Source organism: Octopus bimaculoides, chromosome 11, assembly GCF_046866305.1.
Source record: "Octopus bimaculoides isolate indiv1 chromosome 11, ASM4686630v1, whole genome shotgun sequence".
NCBI lineage: Eukaryota > Metazoa > Mollusca > Cephalopoda > Octopoda > Octopodidae > Octopus > Octopus bimaculoides.
In genome coordinates, this window is record NC_142938.1 from 69,307,916 (window position 1) to 69,320,415 (window position 12,500).

The window sequence follows — 12,500 nt, forward strand, 5'->3', positions numbered from 1 at the left end:
CAGTCAGGCGGTACTGGCAACAGCCACACTCAAAATGGTGTATTTTACATGCCACCTGCACAGGAGCCAGTCCAGCGGCACTGGCAACGATCTCGCTTGTAAGTCTTTACACATCCACGGGCACAAGTGCCAGAAAGGCGACACTGGGCACAGGTGCCATTTCGCTTTCGCTTGCCCCAACAGGTCTTCGCAAGCCGAGTTTCACGCATAAGTGGGCTGGTTACACCCCTGGCAGAGGCCTTGCATTTAGGTCTCACTTGGCTTGCCAGGTCTTCTCACGCACAGCATATTTCCAAAGGTCTTGGTCAGAAGTCATCGCCCCGGTGAGGCGATGTCCTATTGTAAAGGACATTTGCCCAAGTGCAATGCAGTGGGGACTAAACTCAAAAGCACATGGTTGGGAAGCAAACTTCTTAACACACAACCATATCAGTACCTACTTTTATCTATCTTTTACTCAAACCAGCCATTAGACTGTGGCCAAGCTGGAGCACCACCTTAAAGAATTTTTAGTCAAATGAATAAAAAAAGAATGGGAGTATTTTTTTAAAGTTCCGTCTATTCAATCTACTCAAGGTTTTGGCTGGCTTGAAGCTATAGTTGAAGACACTTGCCCAAGATGCTGTGGGGTGGAACTGAACTCAAGATTACATCGTTGGGAAGAAAGCATCTTAACCACACAACCATAGCTCAATTGTTTATAATTCAGTATCACACTGTGCAAAGGCATCATTCAAACTGATTTCTCTACACAATGAAAACAACTCATTCATTGTCAACATGTTCCCAGACGAATATGTAGAAAGACAACTCGTAGATAATTCTTGTTCAAGAAATCAGAAGTTGATCACAAAGAAATCATTTTTGGCTATAAGACAAGACTATATAGAAAGAAGTTAGCAAATGTGTTTCAAAGACGGTCTTTAAAATCAGTTTTCATATTCAATAGAAATCATTCTAATAAGAGATTCTTTGAATAGTCGTTCAAACTGCTAGAAATAACAACCAAATCTTCTTCAGTAAAACCATATTGTTTTCAAACATCAAACACGTTGATAGAGTTGGATGTACTGTCTGAATAAACAATAAGGTGGCCATAACTGGAACAGGTCTGCCAGATCAGAGCTGACTTGGGGTTTAATAACAACAAACATAATATATATGTAGTACAAGGAAATAGTGAGTAAAAGGATGAACTACGTTCACATTATATAAGATCGTATCCTGTTGCAGACAGTATGTTATGAGTTACTTTCCAGTGTTGAAGCTGTATCTTGGCTTCTTTCTGTGCGTTAGTCTAAACCCCGCAAGGGAGACAACTCGTATATCTTATAAAATATTATTAAGATTTACGTTAGAGACACGTTTTCCATACATTACATAGTAGCTAAACTAGTAACTGTTTCTGAATTCAAATAACCTAAAAATAAATAAGCCATTCGTCTAGGGTAGGCTTTGCTACCCACTGCTACGGTGCTGAAGCTGAACATCAAGGCACATCAAATGTTATATTTTAGAGGCTGCCCATATCCTGATAGAAAATGAAAACACCCAATTAGATTGATTGCAGTGATATTTAACATGAAGCTGAGGACCTACCCAAGCGAACAGGGTGGGGACAGAGATTCTTACAGAAACATGATAAAATGCATCTTACTCCACGCCATGTCAGCCCAGATCAAGCTGACCCATGGCACTTGATCAGCTACAAACTGACAGATATGGAATCGATTCTTTAGTCAGTTTCATTTTATCGTATTTTATTTATATTTTTTTAACTTTATTTTTATTGTCTTATTTGGCTATTTAACCTTTAAATTATGGAATATAATTTTAATTAATTTAGAATCGTATAAGTCAAAACAATATGTTCCATAATGAATACTATTTTCCTTAATAGATAAACATTTTCCTTTATAGTTGGTGTTATTTCAAGTCCATCTTCCTTTATTTACTGGGTTATACTTAATAAGTGAAGGTGCATGGCTCAGTGGTTTGAGCGTTGTCCTTTCCGACTATCATCTCTTTGAACTGCTCAAACATCCTTTATGAGGTTGTCGATTTGTGCAGGAAATCGTGCTAAATGGCTGTTGACCATGTTGAAATGTGATGTAATTGTTCAACTCATTGCATTGTTTTAATTAAATACAGAAAAAAAAAAGAGTGCATATAATTTTTGACTTACTTTCATAATACAAATTAATAACATTAAAAAAATAATGGAGGTGTTAAAAGGCATCACACTGCAAGAGTTCCAGGACTGCTTCGAACAGTAGAAAACGTGTTTGGATCGACGCATTGCTTCAAATGGAGAATTCTTTGAAGGTGATAAAAGTGTAAACATGTAAAACTAGGAGAATAAAATAATATTGCGAAATTCCAGGGTTTTTTTGGATACCCCATCACATTAGTGATTTTCAATCAAAATGCAAAGCTATCAAGGAACTTACCAAATATCCAAAGTTGATCTCTGAAGTCCTTGACTGTACTAGTGACCACAGTCCCCACATAAAGTGGGAAGCTAGAGCGAAGGAATTAGCTTCAATTAAAAGGGTTTTCAAGTCTTGATCAGTGATTTCATTTTTTGAATACGCTGATAAGTAGGCTTCAAAAAATTCATACTTTACATGAAATGGAGAAAAAGAAAACAAAAATCAAGTAAAAACAAAGGTTAAATATCTTTAATTATTTTTAAGTGAAGGGGCGAACATACTCAATGTTGGGTATTGAGTAACACTTAGCCTTTTACCATACAACAGTGTTCATAGAATACATCTGTACTGTTTGTCAGTCACATTCATAGCACATATCTTATGTTTACCAGTGTTTTTCACAGTATATAACCTAAACTGTTTATTAGTGATGTTCACAGCATGCTTCTGCATCATTTACCAGTGTTTTTCAAGCATATATGCTATACAGTTTATTGTAGTTTAGTTCATAGTACATTCAGCCTGTAGAGGCGCAATGGCCCAGAGGTTAGGGCAGCAGACTCGCAGTCATAGGATCGCAGTTTCGATTCCCATACCGGGCGTTGTGAGTGTTTATTGAGCGAAAACACCTAAAGCTCCACGAGGCTCCGGCAGGGGATGGTGGCGAACCCTACTGTACTCTTTCACCACAACTTTCTCTCACTCTTACTTCCTGTTTCTGTTGTGCCTGTAATTCAAAGGGTCAGCCTTGTCACACTGTGTCACGTTGAATATCCCCAAGAACTACGTTAAGGGTATACGTGTCTGTGGAGTGCTCAGCCACTTGCACGTTAATTTCACAAGCAGGCTGTTCCATTGATCGAATCAACCTCGAAACCTCGACATCGTAAGTGACGGAGTGCCAACAACAACAACATTCAGCCTATCAGGCAATATTGTAAAAACAGTAATTGCCAACTCGGTTTGACTATCGCCAAGAAGTACTCTTTCTGTCTGTCTCTCACACACATTCTCTAAAGCTTTTGCAACGGAATTTTTACCTTGAAATATCAGGACTAATTAAATATTTCTAAGGTAACATTTCAATATTTTTGTTATTGCCATTTTTCATATTTGAGGTTTTATCAGATTGTCAGATAAATTTGTTCATTTCTTTCCAATGTTATTTGAATTAATTAGTCAAGACTTCATGATTTCTACAATCAAGGAATTTAAAAGCTAACAGAACGTTGGCAAGAAATCATAAACAATGAAGAAGAAAATACAGTTGACTGATTTGTTAAACTTGATTAATGAAAAATAATGATTAAAATAAACGAGGAAAGAAAAATAAATTTATCTGACAACATCTTTCTTTTACTTTCTTCAACACTCTTTTACTCTTTTACTTGTTTCAGTCATTTGACTGCGGCCATGCTGGAGCACCGCCTTTAGTCAAGCAAATCGACCCCAGGACTTATTCTTTGTAAGCCTAGTATTTATTCTATCAGTCTCTTTTGCCAAACTGCTAAGTTATGGGGACGTAAACACACCACCATCAGTTGTCAAGCGATGTTGTGGGGACAAACACAGACACACAAACATATACACACATATATATATATATATATATATATATATATATATATATATATATATAGGAGCCTGGTGTTGCCATCCGGTTTCACCAGTCCTCAGTCAAATCGTCCAACCCATGCTAGCATGGAAAGCGGATGTTAAACGATGATGATGATGATGATGATGATGACGACAGGCTTCTTTCAGTTTCAGTCTACCAAATCCACTCACAAGGCTTTGGTCAGCCCGAGGCTATAGCAGAAGACACTTGCCCAAGATGCCACGCAGTGGGAATGAACCCGGAACCATGTGGTTGGTAAGCAAGCTACTTACCACATGGCCGCTCCTGCGTCTATATATATATATATATATATATATATACGACAGGCTTCTTTCAGTTTCTGTCTACCAAATCCACTCACAAGGCTTTGGTCGGCCCGAGGCTATAGTAGAAGACACTTGCCCAAGACACCACACAGTAGGAATGAACCTGGAACCATGTGGTTGGTAAGCAAGCTACTTACCACACAGCCACTCCTGCGCATTGATTTTCTACATATTCTGCAATACTTCATACGAAATACAACACTCATCTTATATAGTTTAAATACTCATAATTTTGAAATATAATTACTCTTATATTTATTGATTTTTAAAGAAAATTTGAAAACATGTTATAATTCTCTAAAGCTGACAGTCTTGTTAGACTCCTATAAAGTAGTCAGTGGTATAACAATTGTACTTATAAGACTGTATACAATGGTATAACAATAACACTACAACGATAAAACAATAGTGTTACTAAGACTGCACTGGCTGATAAAAATTAACAAATGAACTTACCTGTTGTTTTTTAGACGGGTAACCTTCTTCATAAAATGCAAAATAAGGAGGTTCATCCACATTGTAATCATAACACCATTCCAAGAAGTGATTGCCAAGATCAAATCCCCTGCAAAAATAACCAAATATATATATGTGTGTTTATGTAAGTTGCCTCAGAGTCCATAAGTCAGGAAAAAATGCACTTGTATATCTGACAATAGAGTGAGTCTATTATCCGAAGTGTACAGTATCATATAATCCATTACAGCTGATCTTACCAATCAGTTTTGCACTAGAGATTCAACTGAGTGTTATAGGTAACAATCTGATTATGTAACCCTGCCCTCAACAGAGGTAGCCATTATCCTCTGATGAGTGTAGGGTTACATAATCAGATTGTTACCTAACACTCAGTTGAATCGCTAGTGCAAAACCAATTGGTAAGATCGGCCATAATGAATATATAATACTGTCCATTTTGGATAATATATATTATGACTTGCCATTCATACATGCAGATCAATATAAATATAAATTATTTACATTATTTACATTTGACAGATATTTGTCCTACTCTTGTTTGTCATTAACACAACGTTTCAGCTGATACACCCTCCAGCCTTCATCAGGTGTCTTGGGGAAATTTCAAACCTGGGTTCTCATTCCTAAGGTATTTTTCAATGTTATTATTATTAATATTATTATTCAGGTCACTGCCTGGAATCGAACTAGGGGCATATGGCATAGTGGTTAAGAGTGAGGGCTACTAATCCCAAGATTCCGAGTTCAATTCCAAGCAGCGACTTGAATAATAATAATAATAATAATAACATTGAAAAATACCTTAGGAATGAGAACCTAGGTTCGAAGTTTTCCAGACTTAAAACAAAACCAAAACACAAGTACTAGGGTCGATTTATTGGCTAAAACCCTCGAAGGTGGTGCCGTAGCATAGCCACACTCCAATGATCAAAACAAGTAAAAGATAAACAACACACACACAACACATACCTATAATTGTAAGCACAATACTCCCAATCAATGACTGTTAGCTTCTTTAGTGGATCAGTACAGGAGTCGAGAATTAATACATTTCCTGCAAGAGAAACAAAATGGGAAAAAAGACAGTTTTAATTTGGTGTTTTTAAAAAATGTTGATATGTTCAATAATAAGAGTCTTCTAAATATTCTGCTATCTTAGTGGTTGCAATCAGTAATAATGCATGCATTAAAATTTCTAGTCAATAATGTACCAGATTTGATAAAAATAAATGTGTCTGACAAAAGTTTTCCCTCCCGCTCTCAACACGAAAATGCTCCTGACTTTAGTTAAGAGTCAACCAATTTTGTGGCTTTTTTGACTGTCTCAGTTTACAAGTTCTGACAGTCATTACATTTCCTTTTATTGTAATTAGGTTAGATAGGACTTAGAATCAAAGATAAGACCAACTTATTTAGGTAAAATAGTATTTCTGAAACTAAAATAATTTACACAACAGAGAGGTGTCAAAAGTCATTCTGTCACCAGAATGAGACTTCAGGGAGACTACACTTTCATAATTCAAAGGTCATTAAGAACAGCATTAAGATGATGGTATGTCACACTGGCTAAATGAACAAAACATTAACACCAAGCTAAGTAAAACCGTGGTTAGTGCCAGTGACATGTAAAAGGCACCTGCTAAATGATGGCAGTGATGATCAAATATTGAATTGAAAAATTACAAATTTCACTGTTAGAGGTACAGTGTTATGTCCAGAGTAAGGTTCTGAATACCTTCCCCACTTACAGAGTATCTAGGAGGCCATTCAGTATTCCTAGTGATAGCAGCCAATCTCCTCTAAATCATACTTTACTTTCTTAAAAGAAGAAAAACATACAAGATAGCATAGTCCTAGACACACAATATCTGAAGAGAAGGTGGGATATTTTTCAACTAGAATGTCTTTAATCAGAGGCCCACTAGATCAGGGCTGACCCGGGACCAACAATAACAAAAAAAAAAAAAAGAAAAGAAAAATGTGGCAGTACTGGTGCAAGTAAGTAAAGTAGGGGAACAAGTTATGGGGTATTAGTGTTGATGTAACAGGAAACTAATGAATGATTTTCAAGTAAAAGATCTCCTTTTTATGAATAATATAGATGAAGCTCAAAATAATTAAATGGTGCTACCAGTAAGATAGATTCAGTTGAGACAAGAATTGGTATCAGAAATTGAAAAATGTTATACAATATAGCATCATCAAGAATCCTACTGGCAGTTGAATGATAAGATCAAACAGTTGCATTTTCAAAAAAATATAGAGTAGTTTAGACTATATTTTATAAAGTAGTGTAGCTGAGTTCAATATACAGGAAGTACAGTAGATAGATATGATAGTTAAAGAGCATTTTGCTATCAAAAACTGTTCAATCGTTAATCTACCAAAAGGCAGATGATAAATATATTCAAAAATATTTCATCTCTGAAGATGCAGTTAACAGTTTTAAAAATTATATTTGAATAAACAAAAGTCATTTTAGATAAGTATAGATTTTAGATAGTCATATTGACTCTAATAATCATGGATGTATATTTGATGGAGATTTTTTTGTGGTCAAAGATATCCACCAGGTAGACATTCGATATGTGAGGAGTTTAATACAAAGTAGGCAGAAATAAGAACCAGATTTTATATTCAATAGAAAGACAAGCTAAGATGATTATGGTTTAAGGCTGGAGTAGCTTGATCTGGTGCCAATTTGTTATGGTGAAATTGGTTGGGGGAATATAAAGATTCTGTTTAGAAAAACAATGAAATACTAATAGCAGATTTGAACTCATTAGTCATTAACAGGTAGTCCAATGCTCTATCTACTGAGCCATTTCACCTTCAATACAAAAAGTGATTGATATGTTATTATCATCTAAGTTGCTAACTGACAGCTAGGTGATTTCTGAACAAATGCATGGAATATAAGGTACAAATTGAGGAACTTTATGACCAATAATGAATAGAAACTCCAATATAATATTGGAATTTCTATTCATTATCGGTCAAATAACCTCAACTGGAAAGTTCAGAGGAAAACAAGAGACAAATACTTCAGGGTCAAAATTTCTATATTGTAAGGTACCAACAAAACATGTATATATCTATACTGAATTGTGCCATAAAATATGGTGATATCAATATTGTAGGATGCTACCAAAACAGAGATATCTACACTGCAGAGTACCACAAACAAGGTACTGTAAGGTACCAATGAAACATATCTACTGCATGGTATTGTGCTACACAACATAGGGATAATGATAGTAGAGGATGTTACCAAATCAGAGATATCTCTACTGAAATAAACAATGTAGCCATAGAATTTGAAACTAGACTCAGCCTCTGAAAACAGAATCTAAATCCTCACTATGAATGGTCTTCTATTTCTACTTTGTTTCCTAATTGTTGTTGTTGGTACTCTGTCGCTTACGACGTCGAGGGTTTCAGTTGATCCGATCAACGGAACAGCCTGCTCATGAAATTAACGTGCAAGTGGCTGAGCACTCCACAGACACGTGTACCCTTAATGTAGTTCTCGGGGATATTCAGCGTGACACAATGTGACAAGGCTAACCCTTTGAATTACAGGCACAACAGAAACAGGAAGTAAGAATGAGAGAAAGTTGTGGTGAGAGAGTACAGCAGAGTCCGCCACCATCCCCTGCCGGAGCCTCGTGGAGCTTTAGGTGTTTTCGCTCAATAAACACTCACAACGCCCGGTCTGGGAATCGAAACCGCGATCCTATGACCGCGAGTCCGCTGCCCTAACCACTGGGCCATTGCGCCTCCACTGTTTCCTAATAACTATGAGGAGAAAGGACATATCGGTAGCCTTATTAAGGCTTTCTACAATCAGGTTAGATTTGAGTGAGAAATTAATACCAAAGTTGAAAAATTGGAATGCATTGTTTTAGAGATCCACAGAGACATAAGGATGACTATATAATGTGTAATGCAGAGGTAAAATATAGAAACACAGTAGAAATGGTAAAAAGCAGAAAGCTGGGTATATTGTACAAGTTCCAGTGGAGAAAGTGCAGCAGACAAGGCCTGAAGAATTAGTATACAGGGTCAACAGAAAGGAAAGAATCACTGAAGTAACTCCTGTTTAAGAACTTCAATGAAATCATCTTTGTATCTAGACTATTGCATTCTTTAGATTTTTGAAATGAACTTGAAAGAATGAAATAGTTTAGATGATCATAACATCCAATGTGTTATTGTTACACAGCAAAACATTTCATAGACTTCATGCTCCAACCAAATACAGTATAGAAAAGTCAACTCATGGAGAAGATGGTTATACAGATGAGACATAATAAATGAATAAAGTAGAAATAGAGAAGTAGATGGTGAAGGTGCATGGCTTAGTGGTTAGGATGGCAGACTCCTGATCATAAGATTGTGGTTTCAATTCCTGAACTGGGCAATGATTTGTGTTCTTCAGTAAAACACTTCATTTTACATTGTACCAGCCCACTCAGTTGGCAAAAAAATATGTAATTCTATGACAGACCAATGTCCCATCCATGGAGGAATATATACATCAAAGAAACCAAAAAACAGGCCCTATGCTCCTTACAGAGTAATATGGATTAGCCATAGAAATAGGTGGCAGAAACTATAGGGATTCAAAAGAGGAAAGATGTGCTATTTGAACACTGGTTACAATAGTTTTTTTTTGTATTTTGTATCAAAGAAAAATTTCTTAAATTATCCTACAAGAATATTTTATCCTAAAAAAAAGAAGAAAAACTGAAGTAAACTAAAATCAATCTTAATTTTTTAGAAAAGTATTCTGTCAATGCAAACTGAAAAATATATAACACCTTGTCTTGCTCTACTTAACTAATAATAAATGATATTGCATGTAAGACAATGTGAGTTAGGACTCACTATATTAATTTATATTACAATGTTTGAAATGTTCATTTGATATAATTTATAAAGATACAACAGAGAAATACTGGAATGGTTTGCCTCAGAAGATGGCTATTTGATTTTAAAAAGTGTGTGGTGTTTTTGTCTTGTTAGTGGAAATTTGTTGTATTGAAAACAAATACTTCTGATACTAACTGTTGCTAAATAAAAATAATGTTTTCAGAATATCTAGAGAATTATTTTCAAAAATGATTTTCTCAAATTTTGTATATAAATGTTTGTTTACCACAACAGTGTAGGTTTTAGGAAGCAGTGTTGATCTAATTCAAATAGAAGATTTTTGTAGCTGTTTTTGATTTTTTCTTTATTTTTTTTTCAGTTCTAATGTGAGTGAAATAACATTTGAAAACAAATTTTAGACGAAAGTAATTAGAAATTGTTAAAGCTCTCAGTGTTCAAAATAATGGTAAAAGGAAGTTACCAACCGTGAAACCCTCCTCCCAAAGATGTCAGCTCTTCAACTCCTGAGAATAAGACACTGGGCTTCCGAAATCCCCAATGAATGATTAAGGAAAATCACTAGAACCACCAGGATAAAATGCTTCTGTGAAATGCAACATATGAAATATATAGCTCATGTTACCTACCTAGGGAATTTATGTTTACAAACAAATTCTTTTTGCCCCATCAGAGAAAAAATTTGCTGTTTGTGGGAAAAGATCTTCAGCCGTCTTCAAAAAGTATATCATGAGGAAGACAGCATTCTGGTAACTATTTGGTTACAAGAATATAATGTTTAAATTGCAATCAAATAGAAACTTTTTTTTTAAAAAAAAAACAACAATGCTTTTCCTTTCTAAAGAGATGAAGATGATGCTGATAACAGTGACCAACCAGATTCTAAATATGGAACAGCAGCAGAATATTCTTATATGTTTTGGATCCTGAAAGAGATGCTATTATTTGGATGGCCCAAAAGACCATGCTAATTTACACACAACAGCAAATTTATGTAACATCTGTGTATAAGGGAGATGAAAATTCTCTCTTCTGAGCTGACTTTTGTTTTTCCTTAGATGATAACAAGAGCCTCCTCAATACATTCCGCCTGTATTTTTTTTTTTTTTTGTAAAACATCATCTCTTTCAAAGACAGCAGAGATGTATTTTTTCTCTAAAGATTAAACCAATGTAAATAATTGTGTACCATGGAATCTTTGAACAAGAGTAATGTTAGAATATCAGGTTGGTTAGTTATAGAGAGTATTGAAACATGAAACATGTTCAAAACAAAGAAACAGTGACTTGTGATATTTTATAAAGATTTCAGTCTTTTTTTTGTGATAAAAGCGGGTAAAACAGAAATTGGAAAATAAACATAATATATAAAGACATCAATTTCAACAACAAAAATCTCCTGACAGAAAACTGGACATTATTTAAAAGGAAATAAACAAAATCAAAACACATATATCTATAACAGTGAATAACAAAACCAAAGGAAAAGCTGTAGAAATATTTGTTGCATTGAATAGTCACACATAAGCACAAGCACTTTTTCTGAAAAAACAGTCACTGTTTCTTGGAGCAAGCTTTACAGTTCAAAGCCAATGGCAAGCTTTTCTAAGTACAGGCTTCGGATGTCAGAGGTATTTCATAATTAAATCTTTTTGACATTGGAGATATGCTTTTTATTTTTTATATGGGTTATAACAAAAGTGTTAGCTATATTAAAAAGCGTGATAAAAGACTAGAAAGATGATTAATATTACCTTCTTGTAAATCATTGTGACAAAACACTACAGGTGAGTTCACTTTTTCAAGGCTGTCCCTGAAACAGTGAGAAAAGATAACATTGAAATGCTTTTCAAATGAGGTAAATATCAGTTTCAAATATGGGCACAAGGCCAGCAATTTCAGGGGATGGGGTAAGTGATTACGTCACCCCCCCCCCCCCCGTGCTCAAATGGTACTTATTTCATCACCTCTGAAAGGTTGACAACACAGGATGTGAAGACAGACAAAATGCTGCAAAGCATTTATGCCTGGAATGCTAATGATTCTATCTTACTGTCTTCCAAATATCTCTCAAAGAACTTAAATATGGAAACTTAGATTTAAAAAATAGAAACAAAAAAAACAAAAACAATAATGTCAGAAATAAAAGTTAATAAATAATGTGTGGTAAGAAGTTTGCTTCCTAACCACATGGTTCCGGGTTCAGTCCCACTGCGTGGCACCTTGGGCAAGTGTCTTCTACTATAGCCTCAGGTCAATCAAAGCCTTCTGAGTGGATTTGGTAGATGGAAACTGAAAGAAGCTCATAATGTACACAAATATATATATATATATATATATATATATATATATATATATATATATAGCCATGCATGTGCGTCTTTTTGTCTGCGTTTGTCTTGCATCACCACTTGACAACTGGTGTTGGTGTGTTTATATCCCCATAACTAACGGTTTGCCAAAAGAGACCAATAGAGTAAGTACTAGGCTTAAAAAAAAAAGTACTGAGGTCAATTCATTCGACTAAAAATTCTTAGAGGCAGCACCCCAGCATGGCCACAATCTAAGAACCGAAACAAGTAAAAGATAAATCTCCAAAGAAAATACCTGAAAAACAGGATTACTCATACATTACTAACAGGTATCCATCACTCTATTTCTTATTTCTTTATTGCCCACAAGGGGTTAAACATAGAGGGGACAAACAAGGATAGACAAAGGGATTAAGTCGATTACATCGACCCCAGTGCGT

General features: G+C 35.2%; 1 protein-coding gene across 1 annotated transcript in view; it reads right to left on the reverse strand.

Annotated features, from left to right (window-relative positions):
* LOC106869288 (choline/ethanolamine kinase) overlaps positions 1-12,500 on the reverse strand; it is a 59,884-nt gene that overhangs the window by 1,349 nt on the left and 46,035 nt on the right. Inside the window, exons 5-8 of the mRNA XM_052971914.2 lie at positions 11,503-11,561; positions 5,826-5,910; positions 4,833-4,941; positions 2,451-2,621 (exon numbers count right to left, since the gene is read on the reverse strand). Coding sequence (XP_052827874.2) covers positions 2,451-2,621; positions 4,833-4,941; positions 5,826-5,910; positions 11,503-11,561 — 424 coding nt within the window. The remainder of the gene's footprint in view (positions 1-2,450; positions 2,622-4,832; positions 4,942-5,825; positions 5,911-11,502; positions 11,562-12,500) is intronic.